This window comes from Schistocerca gregaria, chromosome 5 (genome assembly GCF_023897955.1).
Source record: "Schistocerca gregaria isolate iqSchGreg1 chromosome 5, iqSchGreg1.2, whole genome shotgun sequence".
Classification (NCBI taxonomy): domain Eukaryota; kingdom Metazoa; phylum Arthropoda; class Insecta; order Orthoptera; family Acrididae; genus Schistocerca; species Schistocerca gregaria.
This window is the reverse complement of record NC_064924.1, coordinates 464,572,275-464,597,630: the sequence shown is the minus strand read 5'-3', so window position 1 is coordinate 464,597,630 and position 25,356 is coordinate 464,572,275. Positions and strand designations below refer to the sequence as shown.

Genomic DNA, 25,356 nt, shown 5'->3' with positions numbered 1-25,356 from the left:
CCTCTGATCATTTATGCCATCAAGAAATTTCACGTATTCTTACAAGGTATGTAATTCCACTTAGTCACAGGTCATAAACCCTTAATTTCCTTGTTTCGCCTTTCAGCTGCTTTACCTAACAAAGCTGTTCATTGCCTTCAGCATTGGGCCTTAATTTTGTCAAGGTATAATTACGAGATTCATCTCCATCCTACATCGCATCATGCAAATGTCCACACAATGTCACGGCTGCCCGTGGGGCCTGACCTGCTGTTTGATCAAGAAGATATGTTGTTTTCAACTTGACACAGAAGCACGACAGGCTGTAGGTGGTTTTCCCACTGCCAGCACCACAATTGTATCAACATAGCTGCAGGCCCGGTGCTTAAACAAGTCCACACGATAGGATAGGGCCTGACCGCCCACCAGGCTAGACATCTGACCTGTTGCAGAACTACTACGCTTTCGGTCATCATCTTTCTCTGTTGGATGGTGTCATTCTCTTTATGACAAAAGGGTCCTTCCCGGGTTACAATTTCCACACATCTGCACAGAGAGGTTCTCACCCCGTTAAGTCAAAGTCATTAGGGAGCCTACCGCAACAAGCAATCGGCACGTAGGCATGTGTTCTTGCCTGGTATTCACTGCGAGATGGAGTGCCTGGTCACAGCCTGCTACCAGTGCACTTTTTGCCCCCCTTGGCCAGTGCCCACACTACCTTGGGAATGAATCCATGCACATTCTGCTGGACTTTTTTTTTTGGACACTTTTTGGCTGTTGATTGTAGACATATTTTCCAGGTTTCCTTACATTGTTTATAGTCCACCTACCACAGGTGAAGCGACGATCAAGGCATTGACAGTGATTTTTTTCTACTGAAGACCTACCCTGTACAGTGGTTTCGAAAAATGGTCCCCAATTTGTGGCTCAACCCATTAAGGAGTTTTGCTCCACAATAGCCTCCGCCACATTAGTGATGCCTTCCCTGCTGCTGCCAACCCTTCCTGTGTTGTCTCCAGATGCAAAGGCTCCCTAGTTCCCGGCACCCAGTTCCACATCTGACATTAATATGCCTTCTGCCTATGAGGAGCAAGAGTCCTCTGCCTGGTCTCCAGGATGGGGAGGAAGAAGTGCATGTCTATGCTCATGCCAGTTCTGCCCCTATGGGCATGTCTTCACGTATCGTGAACTGTTTGCACTCAGAATGAATGCATCCAACACCATGGGCATGTCAACCATCAGAATGTTGCAAAGGAGACAGCACCTTGGAGCTCTTCTCCCAAAGCAGGAGAGAGGAGCGCAGTAATCCACACATTATTACACATCAGCTGCTACGGCTGCATAGCGCACCTCATTCCAGTAGGGCACTGTTCGGCAGCTCCAGGGACCACTGACTGGATGGCGCCCCAGTTGCTTTTGGAAGAAAGACAGCAGCTGCTGGCATGCATATACCTTTTATACTGCTTACACTGCCTCTGGCTGGTCTGTCTTGTGCAAGTTACCAAACAATTATGTTCCGTCTTTGTTACGCTGTAAATGCTGTCACGTCGTGACTCAAATAAAGGTTTTTGGTTTCTTATAACCACATTTCTTATTGTGTTCAGAGTTAGAACAAAGCCCACAAATCATGCTACACATGTAAAGTATTGCACGTTGTTAATGCAGGAAATAAAACACAATATTCTCTATCATTGCAAATGAGGCACAGTTTTGCGTAAAGTGCTACATTAATTCACAACATTACTTCACACTCAGCATTGGCCAGTCAGAAGCGCACAAACCATATTGTATCTACTGCTGCAGAACTCAAAAGACTGGTATGTGGTGCACTGAGTCAGCAATGAGAACCAATGGAGACCAATTACATTTGAAAACATAGGTAACGCTACATGTTACATTGCTAATGTCTCTGAGTGGTTCACACATCAGTTCAACTGATACCACACAGCATACGTCCTTCAAAGCAGATCCTATTACTTTCACACCTTACAGTAGACTCTAAAGATCTATGGCCCTCATTGTCTTCTAATACAGCCAGTGGTAATTTTTGTTTGTACAGTAACCTAATGGGCAATGTGTAAACACGAATCTATGCAGTACTGACATACCGAAAGATAAATTGTTTACTTTCTCAAACTCATCAGTGAACATATTTCTTGAAACTAAGACAGGAGGAACGAAGATTATGGTATACAGTTCTGTTGTGGTCAGGGGCAAGACAAGCTGTGAATGAACAAAGATAGGGCAATAAAATGGCCATAGCCTTTTTAGTGTATCTACTGCAATATTTACCATTAATGAGGTGACTACATGAAGTCTAAATGTGGGCAAATAATTGACTTTTAACCCATTTTCTTCATCATTTAAGGAAAACATCTTAACCATTGCACTATACTGTTCAGTGCTTCATACTAGGAGGAAAACACAGTTTTAGAATGGTACTAAGTCATTTCTAAAATGGTATTAATAGTGCAAAGACTTTCTGTGACAAATTCAACACTATAAAAGGAAATTATGCCAGAACTACAAGTACTCAAAATAATACTTTTGTGTCTTCACTGTCAGGGTGAATATATTTTCAGAAAATCCTTCTATGCTTAAACAGGACAGGTTCACAATGCAGATATAACCAGCAACTCACATTTCGATCTATATTTGACAGTAGCTGTATTTTCACAAACAACTCCATCATTATTAATCCTAAGTGTATTGGTAGCTTGATGAAAATAATTGCCTGTATAAAATGAGGTGCTGTTAGTAAGCATGGAATAAAGTCAATGCAGACAGAGGAAGGAGGCTGTTTTAAACATACTAGAGTTGTATTAACAAAAATGAAATAAAAATATTTCTGGAACTGATTACTAAATCTCACAGTACATGCAAAGAATCTACTAAACAGCTCTTTCATTACATTACACTAACTTAACCAAATATAAATGTATGGTTAAATAATAAAAACTCAGAACACCAACTCTGATAACACTGATAACATCAAACTGCCTGAACTACATGATCCCCGAATGTCGATTAAATTTTGTCTACCTTTAGCATACGGAGCTGCTCCAATGTAAGATCTTTGACTGGTAACTGAAGCATATCATGCTGTTCCAAATGCTTCTTCTTTTTCATTGCAATACAGACATGGAAGTCATGGTAGATTACTGGAACACCATCTTTTGTTAACTGCACATCAAATTCAACAAAATCAGCTCCATGTGATGCAGCAGTCTTCAGTGATGCTATTGTATTCTCACGGATATCAGCACAGCTGTAGCAAAAAGGCAATACAGATGATTGTGTCCTCTCTCTCTCTCTCTCTCTCTCTCTCTCTCTCTCTCTCTCTCTCTCACACACACACACACACACACACACACACACACACACACACACTCTGTGAAGGGCTATTACCAATGACTTACGTCTGCATTTCTAATTTAAATGATGTTCCAAGTCCTCGATGACCAACATCCAAGCCTAACCAGGACTTCTTCCAGAAACGAGAGTATGAAACACTCATGTTACAGTCATACTGCTTGATTGGTTCTACAACGAGGAAGTCAACTGGAAAAAAAGGAACATAATATGTTACTCTTCATAAGGAGCCTAAATAATGTTCTTGACTATAATATAATAATAACAACACATTTTTGGTAAATAGTACATTATTCCATACTGAAAGCAAACAGCAATGTCCCCTGAATACTTTATACTATCTCCACTGGAACTAAGATCTCCGTAAATACAACAGCCTGGCAAAATTTACAGTATAATGTCTCAATGGCAAGGAAATTTCAACCTTTCAGCCACAAGCACAAACGGAGATGTATGAGGAAGCAAATATGCCACCGTCACCTTCAAGAATCCATCAAAGCAGTTTAAGAAACCACAGACAAAAATCTCAAATGGATGGGTATTTACTGTAACACAAATGCTGACTACAGAATTACATCTAGTGAACTGATGGATGGCTTAAAAAGTTGTCTCTCCTGGTAATCATGAATATGCAACACTGAATAGTCTTCTGTTTATAAACACATTTTGCATGTACAGTCCCTGTGTATCATTAAATCATACCAAGTAATACACAATGATTGTAATATTTGTGTTTCAGAGAGGGGAATCTCCATTTCAAAAGCTATCATGTTCCAGTTTTATTTTCCGAGTTAAGGGCTCTGAAAAGGTCCTCTAACACTGTTCTTGTCCAACTTTCCTATCAATGCGGAATTTCCTTCTACCTTGTTGAAGTCTACTAGAAGCAGTAGCATTGACATATACATTCTTGAAGGTAATAACAAGATGAATCAATACCTTCTTTCTAAAGAGCTCCTCTGTGTAGATTTTGTTGCAACTGAATCATAAGCGCTCTAAAAATCAATGAATCCCAGACAAAGTGGTAATTCATGCTAATCATTTCATTATATGATTTTGCTCACAACTTGCAAATAATTAACTGTTCTATGTCAACTTCTAGGCCAGCATGGTCCTCTGCCTGATTAAAATTCAGTGTTTTTTTCTATGGCATTGGTAGTAAGGCTAGTGAATATCTTTTATATTATATGAGGAGACAAGTACATCTTGTCTCTCTTCTTCCTTGAGAAGCAGAACAATTACAATATTGTTCCAGTTTTGGGGAATTCTCTTCCAACACCGTCATTCTCTAAAAAATTTTTGCAAGTGCCTTTTGTATTACTTTTCCTCTAGTTTTCATCATTTCTGCTGTTGCACCATTTCCAGATGAATGCCTTCTCTTCATGCCTCAAATGGTTTTATCACCTCATCTGGAACTACTTCCAGAATGACATTACTTTCATTATTAACTGCGTGTTCTAGCCATGTCCTGAAATATACAATTCCTTAAAAGAACTTAAATATTCACATACAGTGTTCCCTCTGGTGTTAATTAATGTGTGGTCTGTCATCTTAACATATGACATATTATATCCATGCAATCTGTGTTTATTTCCTTCACACATGTATTGTTTTAATTTGTTCTTTTGCCAAATTTTCACTGTTTTTCTCCCAGCCTCTTGAAGACATTCCTGAATTTTGTTTACTTCTTTTGTCATCTTCATACCTGCCATATATTTTCCTCTTTGGTAACACCATTGCTAAATGATATTTACTCCTTTCTCAGTATGCAGAACCATTTTACAACATGCTGAAGTTCTTATCTAATCCATTATACATCCCTAGCCTTAAAGAAATTTTCACGACAAGGAAATGCTCATAACATTTGAGCATGCTGAGTGCCTGCTGAGTATTCTACAACCTTCTATATCTATCTTTACATTTTACATGAAAAAAGTTGTTGTTACTAGCAAATTCTACGATTTTATCACTGTTTGTCATTCTGCTATCATATCCAAAAATGCCCATGAATAATTGGTCTTTACTTTATTCAACACCTCTTTCCACTTCCTAAACTTCTATAATTTATTGTTCCCCTCCTCCACATACATGCACTAAAAAGAAAAAGAAAAATAGGTTCCTAATGTAGACATGTTTATTTTTGTAGCATCACCTTGAATACCTAAGGATGGGCACAGAAATAGTGAGGCATGCCTCACAGTCCCTCAGTCTGCTCCCAATGTTCTTCCTTCACCCACCCACAGCAGTACAGCCTCCAACAATCCTATCCCAGATACAACAGCCTGACAAGGTCTGAACATTATGGTGAGTCATGTATAGTCTAAGCCTCTGCAGTGTTACAGTCCCAGTGGTCTTCAGCCAGGCACAAGCTCTTCTAAATCTCACAATTAGGGTTCAACATAACTAGTTCACATACTGATCTCAAGCTATCTGGGACTGCAGCTATACTGTCATTCAGCTGTCAGTCTCTGTAACCCACAACTTATTTTGTGGAATGGATTGTTTAACAACCCATCTATATTTGCTTCTCTGCAGATTTATGGAAGTCATAAACAATGTTGCCTTATGGGTATGAACCTGTTTCAGCTATTATAATTAAACTTAGGACTACTTTTTGAGAGATATTGGTTACTACAAGGGACATAAAGCATATTATAGTTGCAAATCTGATGTTTAAAGAGGCTGTTCTAGAGTTAACTCAAGATATGTTTTATAAAGTGTTTGTGCAACAAAAACAACTTGGATGTAAATGTTAATGATCTATTAAAAACAAAGATTCCAAGACTTACCAAGCGGGAAAGCGCCGGCAGACAGGCACGTGAACAAAACACACAAACACACACACAGAATTACGAGCTTTCGCAACCGGCAGTTGCTTCGTCAGGAAAGAGGGAAGGAGAGGGAAAAATGAAAGGATGTGGGTTTTAAGGGAGAGGGTAAGGAGTCATTCCAATCCCGGGAGCGGAAAGACTTCCCTTAGGGGAAAAAAAGGACAGGTGTACACTCGCACACACACATGTCTTTCCACTCCCGGGATTGGAATGACTCCTTACCCTCTCCCTTAAAACCCACATCCTTTCATTTTTCCCTCTCCTTCCCTCTTTCCTGACGAAGCAACTGCCAGTTGCGAAAGCTCGTAATTCTGTGTGTGTGTTTTGTTCATGTGCCTGTCTGCCGGCGCTTTCCCGCTTGGTAAGTCTTGGAATCTTTGTTTTTAATATATTTTTCCCATGTGGAAGTTTCTTTCTATTTTATTTACAATGTTAATGATCTCATATACAAGATACCACACTGATCTTTGCTACAAGTTCTTAATAAGCATCACTGTCATTATATGACTATCTTAATCTCCACATAAGAGGGTAGATGAAAAGAATATCGAGACAAGTGATGAAAATTCAAATGATGGGATGAAGTGTATGAAAATCAATATTTGCAGGTAACGGAATAGCCAATATGTGGCAGCACAATGGAAAACAAAGAGGTAATCAAACAAAAGTGAACGGAAACATGTTAATTAACATCACAGTGGAAAATGTGCACTTTTAGAGAGATGTGCAATGACAACGTTTTTTGTTAGAGAATGTTTGGTGCCAATCAAAACTGATTTAAGATTTGTAAATGTGTATGACGAGTTTCCTCCTCCAGTTTCAATCATGGATAAACAGGCTGCCAAAATTAGACGAGACCATGGAAGTATCCAAAATGATCGGTGTGAAGGATGTCAAACAGAAATTGTAGAAAAAATGCATGATTATGATCTTGGAAGCTTTGTGTACGAATGTATGTGAAATGCCAATAATGTAGGGATTTCAAAAGAGCACATCAGTTACATTTTGCATGAAGAATTCGACACAAAAGCTTCGTGCAATACAGATGTAACTGATGAACAGAATTATATTACAAACCAATAGTCAATAGACTCTCAGACCAAGACATGCAGTTAAAGTTCTTTTCTTACACAGAGTTTAAAAAAGATACCATCGAACTTCTGTCCAATTTCGCTGTTGCCAGCATTTCATGAAAATTTCATAAAATGTTATATACAAGCAGCTTCTTAACCATCTGGCTACAAATAATATATTGTCACGATCACAATTTGGATTCCCAAAATCCTCCTATATTGAGAAGGATATTTACACACAGAAGCAGACTATGCTTGATTTATTAAGACAAGAAACTGGAAGCTACTGGTATAGTCTGTGATATATCAAAGGCATTAACTGGTTAAATCATAATATCCTTTTAAGTAAATTAGAATATTATACTGTAACAGGACATGTTGCGTAATGGTTCAAACCTCATCTCTTTGGCAGGAACCAAGAGCTGTCAATAGGAAAGAGACCTGTATTAAGCTATTAATCATCATGCAACCTGTGAACTAATGAAATGTGGTGTATCACAATGTTTCATCGTAGGACCTTTACTTTTTCTTGTTATGTATTAATTACCTTTCATTACTAACATTACCAAATGCCACATTTCTTTTGTTTGCAGATGTTACAAACATTGCAATAAATAACAAATCAAGTGTAATTTAGAAAGATCAAATAATGAAATTTTCATGGACACTGCTAAATGGTTCCCACACTCTTCTTTGTTACTAAACTTTGAAAAGACGTACTATGCACAGTTCAGAACTTTTAATATGTTTCCTCCCAGTATATGTCTAAAATATGATCACAAGCAGATAAACAGCTGTTCACCATTATCAATACAAAAATCTAAGCAGTGATGTCATTAGCAAGGATGATCAAGCGACTGATGTTTGAAATAAGAACGTTAAGTCTGTTAATTGACTATGTTCAAAAAGGTACAACAATGGCTGGGAATATTATTCTGACTTTAGAAGGCAGTTCTGGTTCACAGAAGAAAGAAAATCAGCTTTTGCCAAGACAACACACCAGCCCACAAAAAGTCTTGGCAATGAGAACAATGCGCAGCCTGAGCTATAAAGTGTTAGAACATAGGCCCTATTCCCCAGATTTGTCTCCCCCAGACTACTATATCTTACAAAAACTGAAAATCTTCCTTGTTAGCCACAGTTTTTTGTCCCACCAGGAAGCAATTGCAACTGAAGGTGACGACGACGACGATTATGATGATGATGATGATGATGATGATGATGATGATGATGATGATGAATATGTGGATGAGATTAAACTAATTAGGGGAATAAAGTGATAACTGTTAAAACTGGTGAGCACAACAATCCTACTGGCACACAACGCTGCAGAGTGAAAATCTCATTCTGGAAACATCCCCCAGGCTGTGGCTAAGCCATGTCTCCGCAATATCCTTTCTTTCAGAAGTGCTAGTTCTGCAAGGTTCGCAGGAGAGCTTCTGTAAAGTTTGGAAGGTAGGAGACGGATACTGGCAGAAGTAAAGCTGTGAGTACCGGGCGTGAGTCGTGCTTCGGTAGCTCAGATGGTAGAGCACTTGCCCGCGAAAGGCAAAGGTCCCGAGTTCGAGTCTCGGTCGGGCACACAGTTTTAATCTGCCAGGAAGTTTCATATCAGCGCACACTCCGCTGCAGAGTGAAAATCTCATTCTGGCTACCAACTTCCATTTATGTTGCACAACTCCTCCTTGGTGTTGCGATTTTTTTTCCGTCAGCATAGTTCACAACTACAAGGCAGGAGGTACACCTTTCAACTACAAAAAAAGTGAAGGTACTTTCAAAACACAATAATGTCATAGTATGAATATCAATAAAAATCAAGGAAGCAGCCTTAAGAACTTTAAAAGAGTCTGCTGGAAAAGTAGAGTGTGAGATAGTTAAGAAGGAAGGGATCACAAGGATAAGATGGAACCAATGTCAAATAACAGACATGTATGAATGATAATCATTTGAGGAGTAACTTCAGATCCAACAACTAAAAAAAGGTTCTGCATCATTATTATGTACAAGACCTATATGAATCGAACTTGTATAGACAAGTGTAATGAAGCAGAAAAAGAAGAATGTGACAGGGCCAGTTGTGCCACAAACATCATAAAAGCAGAAGCTGAGAAATCCATAGCAGATCTCAGGAAAGGAAAGCAGTGGACAGTTATTGCATACCACACAATTTGTGAAAGTTTTTAGGAGAAACTGTAATAGAGAGATTGTCTTTGCCCATAAACATTGTTTTCTTAAGCTACTTGAACAAACGAAAGCGATGTGAAGCAGTGCTATGATTTATGGTGTTGTATTAGTACAGTACAGTACAGTACAGTACAGTACAGTACAGTAGTGGCATGAGTTTACCATTGATAAAATACTCAAAAAGGTTTCACTAATGCTTTTAAAACTATCAACTATGGATATAAATATATTCTAAGGCTACGTCAGGCGGACAACAGACTCTTAACAATTAGAACTATAAAGCTGCCCATATCATTTGATTATCAACTTAGGTAAATGTCTTTAAAATGGCAACAAAGCAATTTGCTATCAAATAAGTAATATTGACCTCTGCACTTTAGATCATAATATGGATCCAAACAATTCTGCTAAATGAAAAATATAAAAAGTTACTTTTAATGCAACACTTATCTTCTTGCCTACTATCATCCTACACTTATTTGAAGCATTGCGTAATTTTGAATTTTCCACATATGTTCTATGCCAAAAATAAAAAGAGACAATAAGATGTCTTAGTGCAAATATAAACACTTGTAAATTAACATACTTGAAGTTTCAGGTTACCTTCCATTCAGAAGGCTGTTGCACGCAGCGACTGTTATATTCACTTGTAAATAATAGATTTCAGCTATCAGTTGTCCTAAATTTTATTGGCAGATATAGATTTCAGCTAGAAACTAGCCATTCTCAATGCACTATCATTTTTGATCAAGGCATGTAATGCATGTTGGCCAGGCTTCATCCACAGTTCATTGAATACTACCAATACCAACAGGTATTCAATGAACTGTGGATGAAGCCTGACCAACAGGCATTACATGCCTTGATCAAAAATGATAGTGCATTGAGAATGGCTAGTTTCTAGCTGAAATCTAGATCTGCCAATAAAATTTAACTTCTTTCGTCCAAAATCTGTTTAAACTGCAACTCTTAAGCTGCACTTTTTTGTATACAATTCACAGGCATATAATTTTTGCACTTCCTGTCTATCTCATTTTTGAGACATTTGTATTCCTTTTTGCCTGCTTCATTTACTGCATTTTTATATTTTCTCCTTTCATCAATTAAATTCAATATTTATTCTGTTACCCAATAATTTCTACCAGCCCTCATCTTTTACCTACTTGATCCTCTACTGCCTTCACTACTTCATCCCTCAGAGCTACCCATTCTTCTTCTACTGTACTTCTTTCCCCCCATTCCTGTCAATTGTTTCCTTATGCTCTCCCTGAAACTCTGTACAACCTCTGGTTCTTTCAGTTTATCCAGGTCCCACCTCCTTAAATTCCCACTTTTTTTGCAGTTTCTTCAGTTTCAATCTACAGTTCATAACCAATAGATTGTGGTCAGAGTCCACATCTGCCCCTGGAAATGTCTTACAATTTAAAAACTGCTTCCTAAATCTCTGTCTTAACATTATATACCTACTATGTTTCCTTCTCTCCCTTTTCCTACTCTCAAATTCCAGTCACCCATCACTTAAATTTTCGTCTCCCTTCACTACCTGAATAATTTCTTTTATCTCATCAAACATTTCATCAATTTCTTCATCATCTGCAGAGCTAGTTGGCATATAAACTTGTACTACTGTAGTAGGCGTGGACTTCGTTTCTATCTTGGCCACAGCTTACCCGCACTCTTTTTTTTTTTTTTTTTTTTTTTATTCATTATTATGGTTGCACCTACAGTACGGCCATCTGTATAGCTGAGGCACGCAAGCCTCCCCACCAACAGCAAGGTCCATGGTTAATTGGAGGGGGGGGGGGGGGGGATGTGATAGGGATGAGGGAGTAACAAAATTGATTAGAAAGACAGACAGGTCTAGGTTACCAAACTATAAAGGGACACAGTAAGCTCAACATATTCCGAGCCTTTCATCTTGCCAAGCTGGCTAAATCGTCAAAGATATACAATGTGAAACTGATTTTCTAATTTCTCACAGGTATGGTATCAGGCTAAGTTACAGGGCTGAATAATTCTAATTTGCTTATGAAATCTGAAGACTCTTGAGTCTGCCATTTAACAAAAGTTGCACACAGAAAATAAGTGCCACTAATCTAAGTACAGATCTGATGCTGAGAATGACACTTTCATTTGTGGGAAGAAACAGTTGCTTATACATTAGTAAGGGTTTAAAAAATTACAATAAGTGTACAAGATAGCCTTACTACTGCAGTAGCTTACCATTGGTGAATGTACTATCTGTTATCCACCACTTCAACTATTAGTCAATATGTTCTACTTTCATGTTGTCAGCAACAACATTTTTGCATTCATGATAACACAAACCTTTTAATTCACCAACTGGGCGCCGATTAGCATCAGTTAGTGGAACAACAGCACGCCCTTCGCTTCTCAACAAAACATTTGGCAGAATGTAACCAAATCCTATATGCATTGGTGGTTCACCATCAACGGGCGATGACATATGAGCAAAAACATCTACCAAGTATGCCTGAAAATAATTTACATGCTCATTCATAAGGACACGGCAACAGAAAAATGAACAGATTCATAATGGAACAAAACTTGAAATACTGTGAAATAGCTAACACCTCAAGAAAATGCATGACCACAGCAAATGTATATTGCAAACTAACTGAAGTTTTTCCTTGTCAGATCAACTATAAATTACGTAGGTATATTTCAGATCAGAATTTGATTACTTTATGAGTGAATAATTTCACCACGCATCAACACTACACGTAAGTTGTAATATGTGCAAATATGCTACCTACATCTTTTACAACAACCTAAAGTCCTTCAAACTTTAAAGTGGATTAAAAGCCACAATAACTTACAGTAAAAATGATATACAGAAAAAATTCATGACATTCACAGAAAAAGGCAGACCACAGGATTGAACCAACAGAGACGCTACACACCATGTGGCCACGCCGGAAGGGGGTTCAAGGTGAGATTATAGCAAGAGCGAGAGATTCAAGGTGTAGTATTAGGACAAACAAATGTCATACACAAATAACATTAGGTAACTGATATTTACCACATCTTTTGGATTGTGAACGTTTATGCTAAAAACTACAAATTCTTCAGGATTGTACGCTCGTCCAAACTGCTCCTGGAGCTTGAACTCATATTCAGTTTCATTCATAACCTGAAAAACAACAAAAATACATCAGGTTAAATTATCAGTCGCACCATTGCAAAATTGGACTTGAGAAAGAACAATCATTTCCATTATGTAAGTTATAAGTGACTGCTACTAACAGCAACTTCTGTAATTGGCCACATGTTATCCTGGCCATTCTCATGTGTATCCATACTCTCATCAAGACTGTCACTGAATGATGCGGAATTTGCGACTGGTGGCATTGAAATAATTACAGGTGTGATTTTGATGTAAGCCTGAAACAAAATACATTTTCATGAAAGTATGGAAAAAACACAACACACATGCCCATGTGCGGTAATATCATCAACATATTACATGCATTTAGGAGTACACCACTGCCACATGGAGAAAAACACTTACATAACAGTAATCTGACATCCATGAATGCAATGTTAATTTAAACAAACACTTTGAGTAACTAGTCCATCTATCACCCAGAAAGTCAGGAACACTCTCACCACAGGAAAATCAAGAAGAAATACCCAGCTGATGCAGGTGATAAACAGTGAGATGTCTGCAAAGACAATGAGAAGTGGGTATATTTTCTGGCAATTGCTATTCTTGATAAAGACCATAAAATTAATTTTATCTGTAATAATTACTCAGACGAAGAAACCGACATATGAAGATAAAATTTAACAATCATATTAATGGTTTCACAGAAACTACACAAATAACATTAGTCAGAGCTATGTATACAACTTAAATAAGTATCTCAAAGCAGGAGAACACCACAGCTTTACAACAGAATTAAAATAATTAATGAATACAATATATGAAATAAGTGTGTCTGCCTTCCTAATCTTACAGCTTCCTGTAGCACTCGTGTGGTTTTTATTTTTTTTTATTTAAAAAAATCAGGACATGACGACATTCAAAACACAAATGACAGTTTAAAATTGTGTGGTTAAGCAAGAGAGACAAACAATACAGTATTTATGGCACATTCGCAAAAGAAATCACAACAAAGATCTTGTACGGCAGAGCAAGCAGGTAAGGACCAATGAGATCTTCATTAGGAAATCTCAAGAATGGATGTAATAAGCAATACATGAGAGACACACCAATGTAAAAAGGTTTATCTCTACTGAATCATTTCAAATGTCAAAGTAACAAAATTCATGCAACTTTGAGGCCAAACTAGCACTTAGAATAATATAAATATTATGACTGTAAAGTAAAACACAGTAATTTAACATAAGACAAGCCAATAAAAAAATCAAGAAAAGTAATATCAAGACAGTGACTATTGGCATTACTTCCTCAACCATTTTGAAATAATATATAGTAAAAAGACCACAGCAACCCAAGTTCAGAAAAGTAAGTGCAGTCTGATGATTGCAGCTGCAATCTTTGAAGTTTGTATACTGTAGTTCACAAGAAAATGGCCACAGGAACATAATATTACATAACACGTCATCAAAGGTAAGTGTGGCATGTATGGAGAGGTGACCCTGACACCAAATAGGAACTGAGTGAGTATTGTCCTAGAGGCAGAATACACTTTTAGTGTACCATCTTTTTTGTAAGTTAATTATCAATATTTTAATGCATCCCATTTCAACAATGTAATTGTTGCACTATGAACTGTAACTATCTGCCTCATTCTCGCTCGCCATAAACTTGTGGGGACTCTGTCAGTGACAGCGGCTGCCACAGAGAGGAAACACACTGGCTATTGACAGTGGCCTGGTCTGGAATGTCTGAGGAACTATGATTCAGTGTCCTTTATGCATGCCATGAAATTCGACATGTATTCATCCTATGACAAATATGGAACAAAATGCACATTACACGTTAATTGTGTTGTTACTACATATTACCATTATCCTATTCCCAGGCGAAATCCACAATCGTGACCTGCTATGATTGTGTATGGTTCACTTCTACATCTACATCTACATCCATACTTCGCAAGCTACCTGACAGCGTGTGGAGGAGGGTACATTGAGTACATCTATCGGTTCTCCGTTCTATTCCAGTCTCGTATTATTCGTGGAAAGAAGGACTGTCGGTATGCTTCTGTGTGGGCTTTAATCTCTCTGATTTTATCCTCATGGTCTCTTCGCGAGATATACGTAGGAGGTAGCAATATACTGCTTGACGCCTTGGTGAAGGTATGTTCTCGAAACTTCAACAAAAGCCTGTACCGAGCTACTGAGCGTCTCTGCTGCAGAGCCTTCCATTGGAGTTTATCTATCATCTCCGTAATGCTTTCGCGATTACTAAGTGATCCTGTAACGAAGCACGCTGCTCTCCGTCGGATCTTCTCTATCTCTTCTATCAATCCTATCTGGTACGGCTCCCACACCGCTGAGCAGTATTCAAGCAGTGGGTGAACAAACTTACTGTAACCTACTTCCTTTGTTTTCAGACTGCATTTCCTTAGGATTCTTCCAATGAATCTCAGTCTGGCATCTGCTTTACCGACGATCAACTTTATACGATCATTCCATTTTTAATCACTCCTAATTCGTACTCCCAGATAATTTATGGAATTAACTGCTTCCAGTTGCTGACCTGCTATATTGTAGCTAAATGATAAGGGATCTTTCTTTCTATGTATTCACAGCACATTACACTTGTCTACATAGAGATTCAATTGCCATTCCCTGCATCATGCATCAATTCGCTGCAGATCCTCCTGCATTTCAGTACAATTTTCCATTGTTACAACCTTTTGATATACCACAGCATCATCCGCAAAAAGCCTCAGTGAACTTCCGATGTCATCCACAAGGTCATTTATGTATATTGTGAATAGCAACGGTCCTACGACACTCCCCTGCGGCACACCTGAAATCACTCTTACTTCGGAAGACTTCTCTCCATTGAGAATGACATGCTGCATTCTGTTGTCTAGGAACTCTTCAATCCAATCACACAATTGGTCTGATAGTCCATATGCTATTACTTTGTTCATTAAACGACTGTGGGGAACTGTATCGAATGACTTGTGGAAGTCAAGAAACACGGCATCTACCTGGGAACCCGTGTCTGTGGCCCCTCTGAGTCTCACGGACAAACATCGCGAGCTGGGTTTCACACGATTGTCTTTTTCGAAACCCATGCTGATTCCTACAGAATAGATTTCTAGTCTCCAGAAAAGTCATTATACTCGAACATAATACATGTTCCAAAATTCTACAACGTTAGAGATAGAGGTCTATAGTTCTGCACATCTGTTCGACTTTAAAGCTTCTATGTTCCTAATTTGAATGCTGTGTGTTGACAATGGAGCCATCTTACCATTGTCGAGCACCAAATTTCAACGAAAAGACAGTGACTTTCAGACTGAGGCATTTAATGCTTCGCAGCAAAATACGAGGTATGTAAAAAAAGATTCCGGAACTTTATCCACAAAATTTTTCTCTGCTTACCTTTCACATACTGTGCGTGGTCTCCTTCAAAATACTCTCCTCCACAATTGATACACCACTCCCAACACTGCTTCAACTTCCAGAAGCAGTCTTGACATGCCTCTCCCTGGATCGCACAGAGAGCCAACAGTGAATTTTCTTTTATTTCGTCTATCATTGCAAATCTTTGCTCTTTCAATGGGGTTTCCAAGTTTGGAATTGGGGGGGAGGGGGGGGGGGAGACCGCAGAGTCCAGCTTTGGAGAGTATGGAGGATGAGGCAGCACAGAGATTTCATTTTTTGTGCAATGTTGTGCAGTACTGGGGATGAAAGTGCAGGTGTGTTATCACTGCAAAATTTGTCAATCTGCTCAACCACTTCAGAGAACAAGCTGACACAATCTGTGATATTATACTGGCACCCCCCAGACAGTAATAAATACAACACCGCGAAGTACGCACTATTTCAATGCCTTTTACGGACTCCGGAGGAACAATCACAACTAGTCATCTATAATGGATGCCTGAAGAACAAGATGCCTTCTCAACTTTGGGGTCAATTACATACACTGGTGGACATTGAACTCACGGCTGATCACACACTTTGGACTCTGTGGATTGTCCAGCTTCCAGCTCACGTGCAATTGGTCACTGTTTCACATGAACGTGAAATCACTGAAAAACAAATTAATACTGGCAAACAGGATTTTCACTGTTTTGTAATATTGTCAATGCATTAATGCCACAGATAATAATGTCTCTGACCAGGACTCACAGCAGCTATGTCACGCCAATCGCCTGGGTGCACGCAAAACCAAATGGACCACACCCAACCAACACTGAGCACGGCATCAATTATGCTCCAGGGGAAGGTGACCTTCAGCCAAACAACAAACCAACCGTCAACTACATCTTATGAATTGATATTATTGTACAGGGATGCCTTTGCTGGTTTCATTTGCAGCTTGACGACTGTCAGGCCACTGTGTGATTACCCAAAAGCTAAGTGCGATCCGCAATAGGCACACCAGATCACAGCGAGAATTCATGTCGCCCCACCTTGCATTGTATCAACGAAACATCTTGCACACCACCTCTTCAACAGAGTGGCTGACCCTACATCTTTGACAACTTACACAGACAATATTTTCTCACTGACATGGGTTCAGATGTAAGTAACTCCTCTCCCTGCACTATCTCCACTGACAAGCAACATACCTGTCATCCAGCTCTGTGCCACAAATGACTCCTCTATTACCGTCTACAGATCTGCATCTTGTACCGAAGATCTCAGTTTCGGGGTGTTGTTTTCATGGAACTTTCTCAATGCAGGCATCAATGAACTGGTCCTCAGGGCCAACTTCCTCCAACAACTCCCTCTATCGCCAGATTTAGCTTGTGGCGCACTACGACATCAAGATAATGGTTGCTGCATTCCAGGTGTTGTCAGATACAGGCCACCGCCACCATGTCAGCCTTCTACTACCTCTCTCTTGAAAGGCATGCAGTATAACGCCATGAGTGACCAACATCAATGATACCTGCATGTAAAGTGTCACATGACTGGCGAACTCCAATAATGTTACTTCGAGACAAGGTTAACATCGTTATGCCTACAGGACGAAATTGGAAACATACAATGAGTCTTTCGGTGGTGTAGGATGAACATTACCACACATCACCACTTGGTAACACAACACCAACTGGCCTTCATCCTGAAATAACACTCCACCTGTCTGCTCCTACAGACTCCAATATAGCATCTCAACTTGAACACTGTTCAACAGGGACACCTACCAGTGCAGCAAACATGACAACAGTCCTTTTACATATAACCCAGGTTAGTAATGTTCATTGCTGTTTATGTTCCATCTGCATTGATTCAGTGTGTTACTGTGCCCAATACACAGCTGCCACAACATTTTACGCAGCACTGTAGACAACAGGGTGGTCCACAATATTACCATCACCCAGCGTACTCCCACTCACCACAGACTGCGTCAGTTACTAGATTACTTACAGACAAGCTCTGTACAACCAAAATGGTCGCTAACTACTAAAAGCTAGAATTATGTGACCTGATAGTTCATGGGTGTCCCCTATCAAATAGGTGCATAAGAAAGATGGTACAATTAGGCTATGTGGAGACTGCATAGCCTTGAATCCCCACACAATCTTTGATAGCTACCCACTATCCAAACATTCAAGACTTCATTTTCTGTGTCTCACTTACGAAAAAGCATACCTGCAGATACTGATGGGTGAGGAGCGCATTCAAAGGATGTCAATCATCATGCCCTTCAGTTTATATGAATTTTTGTACATGCCTTATGACATCAAGAATGCAGCCCAGACCTGGCCATAAATTATATCATAATACCCTGTTTAAGGTGCCTTTCTGCTATGCAAGTTTGATCAACATTCTAATTTTCTCCACTTCACGAGAAGAGCACAAGCTGCATGTCAAACATTTCTCAATGTACTTACTAACAACTGCGTTATCGCCGACGACGACAAGTGACAACTTTGTCAGCACAAATTAGTCTTCCTCAACCACCTGGTCAGCACTGCTGGATTCCATCCTACACCACAATGTACTGACTTTATTAAGCAACTACACTGACCATAAGAGTTCCACAAACTAAATCATTTTCTTGGCATGATTAACTTTTATCACTGACACCTCCCTAACGATGCTGCCATACAGATACCTTTCACAGAATTTTTATCTGGCAAGAACATGATCAGTAAGCACAAAATGGAGTGTATCTCACATATGTAACATAGCTTGGACAAGATTAAACACTGTCACACATGCCACGACTTTAGTACCCACTACCTAATGCTCATTAACAATTGCACTGGACACATGAGACTTTCCCCTCAGAGCAATTCTGCAGGAAAAAGTAGTAGGCATAAAAGAAGCTACTTCATTTTTTATTGTAAACTGATAGATTCTCAGCACAAGTGGTCCATCCACAGATGTGAAATGTTGGAGGTGTATGAGGCAGTCTGTCAGTTTAGAGATGATGTTGAGGGCAGACCTGTCATCATTTACACAGACCACAAACATTAGGTGGACTTGATACATAACCCTTTGAAAGATTCCCGCCCTCAATGATTCTGTCACCTAGATTATCAGTGTAATTCACAACTGATGTCAGACATCTCCACAGAGTGGACAGTGTCTTTGTTGAGAATAAATGCCCTCTCCACAGGCAGACAATAACAAATTAGCAGAGTCAAAGCTGCGAGACTGACAAATTATGGAGCTCCTTTGGGACTCTACAACCAACTTACATATAGAAGGAAGTCCTATCCCTGGATCCACCACGTAAGTATCATAGGATGTTTTGCAAAATGAAAATGAACCTTTCGTGCCCACATCGATGAGGAAGATCATAATCGACCAACTTCACAATCGTCACATCTTGGCACACATCAGCTGATGCAACTCGTCACAGGCAATTTGTATGGCCTAATGACGAAAAGAATTGCTGAGACTGGGCACATACGTGCACAGCCTGCTAGAGCAGCAAAGTTGTTGCCCAAATTCACAAGCTGTTACACCCTGGCATACATCCATCAACACAACTCATCATTGTCTGGTTCATACGGTCTAACATCGAAAAGAACTGCCGAGATTGGACATGTACGTGTACAGCCTGCCAGCACAGAAAAGTGAGTCATCCTGCACAGTTGCCACTCAATAATTCTGGTATTCCAAAAGGCCCACTTCAACATCTCCATATTGGCCTGGTAGGACCTCTTCTCAAGTATGAAGACTATCGTTAAATACTCTCCGTCCATCATCATCTCTCTGATGCGCTGGGAGGAAGCTGTTCCCCTCAAGGACATTATGACAGAGATGACAGCAAGAACATTTGTCAACACACGGATATCATGTTTCATCTGCCCAATCTCTACCATCTCTGTCCAAGAATGACAGTCTGAATTGGTCCCATTTAATGAACTCTCTCTGTGGTATATGATGTTACTGCAAAATAGTCTTTGTGCCTAAAGCTGCCCTCATCTGTCTTGGCAGTTGCTGGACAGACCTTGGTGCTATTAGGTCCACACACATACCACAAAGACAATCTCCATGCCTCCCTCACAGATATCCTCTACACTGAGTCACTCACACTGCCTGTAGACTTCATTCTCCAAGTACCACGACAAAGACTTCAGAACTCCTCGCTCTTGTCACACGAGCCGGACAACATGTCACACAGCTCAGGAGAACACCTTGACGGGTGCAAATGAGCAGACTGTGAGTATGTCATGCTCCAGGATGGCACTATCTTCCCCGCACTACAAACGCCTTACACCAGCCTCCAAAGTTATCAGATGAGGTACCAAGATTTTCAACATATTGTTTCATGGTAAGCCTACCACTGTGGTGGTCGATGGCTTAAAACTAACTTGGACCTTATGCGACATCACCCAAACGAATTGCACACAAACTAGTCTGACTGATGCACTTTGTCTAATCCCTTAATAGCCCGATAACATGTCACCTCGCTCAAACACTGAAAACACTTGAGTTTCAACTATAAGTGCAGCACTTTCTGCTGGATGACATCCAGGTCAAAATAGTCAACAATTTCCTCATGATTGAGTAGTGGCATGAGGAACGTCAAGTTGGAAACAGGTTTGTCATTCGAAATTTCTTTTGTAGTTACAAAAAGCCAAGAAATATGGACACAGCTACAATCACATCATGACTCTCACCTGAAGGCTTCCTTGCCATTGGGACCTCCAGTACATCACGATGACCTGCAACCAATCTTGTGGATCCTGATGTCACCACCACCTCTGCTTTGCCACGCCCACACTAACTACACACCGTTGACATTCATAGTTGATTATTTTCATTACAGCTGACCTCCACCTCACCTTAACAAATCCATCTATAAGCAACAATACAATTGAAGTCATTGTATCCTTTCTCTGTGTTGAATGAGAAATAGTCCAACCGCACCCTCCTTTGCAGCAGCCATAGCATGGCTGGTCACGTGTGTGGGAATGAAGATGATCGGAACAGCGATTCTCTTGAGCTACCCCTTCATCCAGTGCTCCATACTTGGGGAGAGGCTCTGCTGACAGTGAGAGCGACTGCCAAAGAGACTAATGACACTGACTAGTGACAGCAACCTGGTGTGGAATATCAAAGGAACTATTATCAGTGTGCTTTGTGTGTATTTGTCCTATAATGACTATGGAATGAAGTGCATGTTATAGGTCATTACTACATGTTATAATCGTCTCATAATAGGGTAAAATCCACAAGCCAGTACTTAACACAAATTGCTCAATGGAATTTTTGAACATACATCTGTCAAGCAGAAATCTACTATCTGAATTGAGTTTATGAGTAAATTTCATTTCTTTTACATGCACACAGTCCTGTCTTAACATTAGAATTTCTTTAGCTTCCAAACTTAGGCTTCTGATAATTATGTTGAATGTATAAAAAAAACAACCACATTATTGTTGCAATCTAATTGGCTCTTTCTCAGATTTCATTTTATTACTGCAAGGAGACAAAAACAACAGTGGTCTTCGCCCACTGTTGCCCACGCTGAAACTGAGTTTACTGTGCTGTTTCACCCCTGTGATTCTAATAAAAACCAACCAGTAGCCTTAAGACTAGCAGAATACCCTCTAAAAAATATTTCCTTATTAGACACGATTTCTTCAGGCTCTACTGACCTGAATATTCTGTGTCTTTTTGCCCTCCAGAACTTTACATTAGAAAATTGTATGTTGTGCAGTTTCATCCTCCTCATCATGTAGTCTACACTTTGTGGCTTCTTCCTCTAAATCCAATGTATGGATTGAGTTCAGCAAAGTTTTAATACAATACACACTTTGTGGCCAGAATTAATCAGTAAACATCAAAGCTGCCATAAGACAAGCATTGGGTTGTATTATTTTCTGATCTAGAATGTCAGTTTGAGATAAGAAGGCCACATTTTCCATTTCACATACTACTGCATCAAATGAACAAAAACTGTACAAAATATAAAAAAACAATTTATTTATGCATATTGCCTACTGGCAGTCAGAAAGTTTTAATCATCACCCCAAAAAACTGAAGTTACGTAATTCATAGTTTACTAGTTTGCAGTCCAGGTACACACTGTAATCCCACATTGTTGCAAGAGCCAAAACAAAACCACACACACCATTGATGAAGTGGTGTCTTATGTGGTAATTTGTTTCCTACATTAGGAGTGGAACACTCCAGCAATAATCCACACTCAAGTGGTGGAAGTGTATGGCATCACAGCGGTCAGGTGCCACAGGTGCATCCAGTGTGCTCAAACAAGCACAAATGATGAACAAAGCGGCATAACACCTATCTGTGAAGAAACAGAAACTGCATGAGAAGGGGCACGTACAAAGATTATGGCTTAACGTCGCATCAGCAACAAGGTCATTATACACAGAGCACAGGCTCCGATTGTTCAAAGGAACCATCCTGGCACTTGCCTGGAGCAATTTAGAGAAACCAGGGGAAACCTAAATCAGGAAGGTCAGATGTGGATTTGAACCACTGTCCTAAGAAATGCAAGTGCAGCGTGCTAGATTGATATCCGAATTAAGATGATAGTGGAAAAAGTCAAAACCAGTTGCAGACCGGGTTTCAACATCTTGAACGACATTTTTAATATGAGGTAGGTTGCTTGCCGAGTTCCGCGACTGCTTACACACATACGTAAAAAGCCTGTCAAACTAAGGCAGCAGTGAAAATGTTGCACTGGTATCAGGCCAATCCAAATGACTTCTTCAGCAAACTATTCACTATGGGTGAGTGCTGTGGGAATCACTGCAGTTCCAAGACATAGGAAAATGGGCAAGATGAAGATGATGAGTGTTTTATGGGACTATCATGGTGTAGCTCTAACAGATTAGGCTCTTAAGGAGTATACCATCAGTGAAGCATATTACCAACATCTCCTGAAGATGTTATAGGAGGCTGTCAAGAGGAAGTGTTATAAATTTTGCCTCACCCCTCATATTATTCTGACATGGCACGCAGTGAATTCTTCCTCTTACCTCAGATTTTATAAGAAAAGTCTTGGCCAAGTAAGCCGTTATTGGGAAAAATGTGTTGCACTGTAGCATGTGTATGCAGAGAAAAGAATGACTAACAGTATCACTAAGTTTCATCATTGCAGCTTGATTTTTTGGAGGTGATAAAACTACATGACTACCTATTGTGTATCACAATTAAAAAAAAAAAAAAAAAACACCTTGCATAAGGTAAGACACTGGATACATGAAAAAATTTGAACACAATGCACAGAAGGAACACTGATCTCTAATGGCCACTGTAACATTTCCAAGTGGCTTAACAGCCATTTAAAATTCAATACTGCTTGGCTAATTCAGAGCATTCAATATCACCCACCCATCATCTCTGAATATCATAATATCAAGTCCCAAGTTGCCACACAAGATACCCAAGATGTATCATTCATATATCCAGACAAAGCAGACCAATACTACTGCAACACAACACACCTATCATGCAGGGCAGCCTACCCAACAGGGCCGTGAAAACTGTTTCTTGCCCAATATGTATACTGCCCTGCGACGCAGGCTGAGTTGGCAGGCCGATACTGTTTCCACACATCATGCTGTCATGCATGGCAACCTATATAGCAGGGGCTGGAAAAAATATACTTCTGCTATATCTCCACTCCTATTGGAGTTAGGAAGTTATAAACCCCACAGAGATGATACTCTCGAGGCCTGCTGTTTCTGTCCCAAATAAACTAAAAATCATACATAACTGAAAATCACAACAAAAGTAACATCTACAAAATGCAACAACAGAACCACGGCAAACTGAAGTTACAGCAAAGCAAAAAAAGCACAATTAGGACAAATAAACTAACTGGTACTGACAACATCAGTTAACCCATATAGCTCAACCTGAAAGACTGATACATATAACAAAACACTAAAACAGGTAACACTACAAAAAGCCAAAAGGCAACACAAATACACACAGCTAAGAATTGTGAAAACTAACGAAACAGCATCGATAACATCAGTTGACCTGTATAGCTCCTAAGAAAACATCGATACCAATATAGTGAGGCCAAAACTTTCATTACAAAAACAACATCAAAACAAAGAATTAAACTTACCAACACCAAATTTCCCATGAATGAGAGAGAGATTCAAATACATAAGAAATATGGTAAACGATAATTAAATAACACAATTCACCAATCAATTTAAACACTAAGAATGAAACCAATCAATTACTGTGCTTTAAGAAACGCCCGTTACGTGCAAGGCATTTTTAACAGAGGACTGATAAATAAATTAGTGCACCATGCAACACCATAACTATTACATAAACACTGAATCTTGACCTTTCAAACCATGACCCCACCTGATGGACCGCCACTAATTATTCCAGAGACATCTCTAAATGGAGTCATCAGAAGAACGTTGACACGACACCTTTGTCAATCACATATTATTGTCACAGTTTACATTTACAATCCTCTCCAATGACACCTAGCATTTGCATTAATTTAACAGCTGATTCCACATCCCCCCCTCTCATTCCACAACACTGAATATTCAATTTTGGATTCATGTTGTAAAAAATAATACATCAAGATTACAAATCAAAACAAGTAATGAAAAAAACTGTATACCACAGATTTTACAGGGTTGCCACAAGTTTCCCCAAGTGAAATTTCCTGATGTTTCCCTGATTTCTGGACAACTTTTAGCATTTTTCCCTGACAAATGTTGAGATCTCAAGGGTAAGTCAACATGTAAGTTGACAATCTGTCTTTGCAGCTGTGGTACAATAAACAATAGTGGAAACAGGAAATATCTAAAAAACTTGCAAGCAAATGGTGTTCCTGGTGTGAATAAAAATATTAAGTACTAACATTAACATCTTTTGTGATGAAGTGTTTTTAGATGGAGAAAGCAATCCGAATGGTATTTGTGTCATTAAGACCATGGATGTTATTTTACTTCAATAACAAATCACATTTTATGACCAAAATACGCATTTCCTTGGGAGTGGCAAGATGGATTTAAAGTACCTTCACTGATTTCAGAAAAAAGTTGGCCTCTTGACAGAAGCGTATAACACAGAGAAGAATTGTGTAAACCAACATTGTAGGTGAAACTTCCTGGCAGATTAAAACTGTGTGCCCGACCGAGACTCGAACTCGGGACCTTTGCCTTTCGTGGGCAAGTGCTCTATCAACTGAGCTACCGAAGCACGACTCACGCCCGGTACTCACAGCTCTACTTCTGCCAGTATCCGTCTCCTACCTTCCAAACTTTACAGAAGCTCTTCTGCGAACCATGCAGAACTATCACTCCTGAAAGAAAGGATACTGT

At 39.5% G+C, this 25,356-nt stretch overlaps 1 protein-coding gene across 3 annotated transcripts in view; it reads right to left on the bottom strand.

Moving 5' to 3' along the window:
* The window catches only part of LOC126271919 (glycerophosphocholine phosphodiesterase GPCPD1-like), a 238,424-nt gene that overhangs the window by 36,800 nt on the left and 176,268 nt on the right, over nt 1-25,356 (bottom strand). For all 3 annotated transcript variants that reach the window (XM_049974316.1, XM_049974314.1, XM_049974315.1), the window contains 5 exons: nt 12,704-12,841; nt 12,480-12,590; nt 11,765-11,930; nt 3,399-3,540; nt 3,022-3,247 (listed from right to left, as the gene is read on the bottom strand). In XM_049974316.1, coding sequence (XP_049830273.1) covers nt 3,022-3,247; nt 3,399-3,540; nt 11,765-11,930; nt 12,480-12,590; nt 12,704-12,841 — 783 coding nt within the window. The remainder of the gene's footprint in view (nt 1-3,021; nt 3,248-3,398; nt 3,541-11,764; nt 11,931-12,479; nt 12,591-12,703; nt 12,842-25,356) is intronic.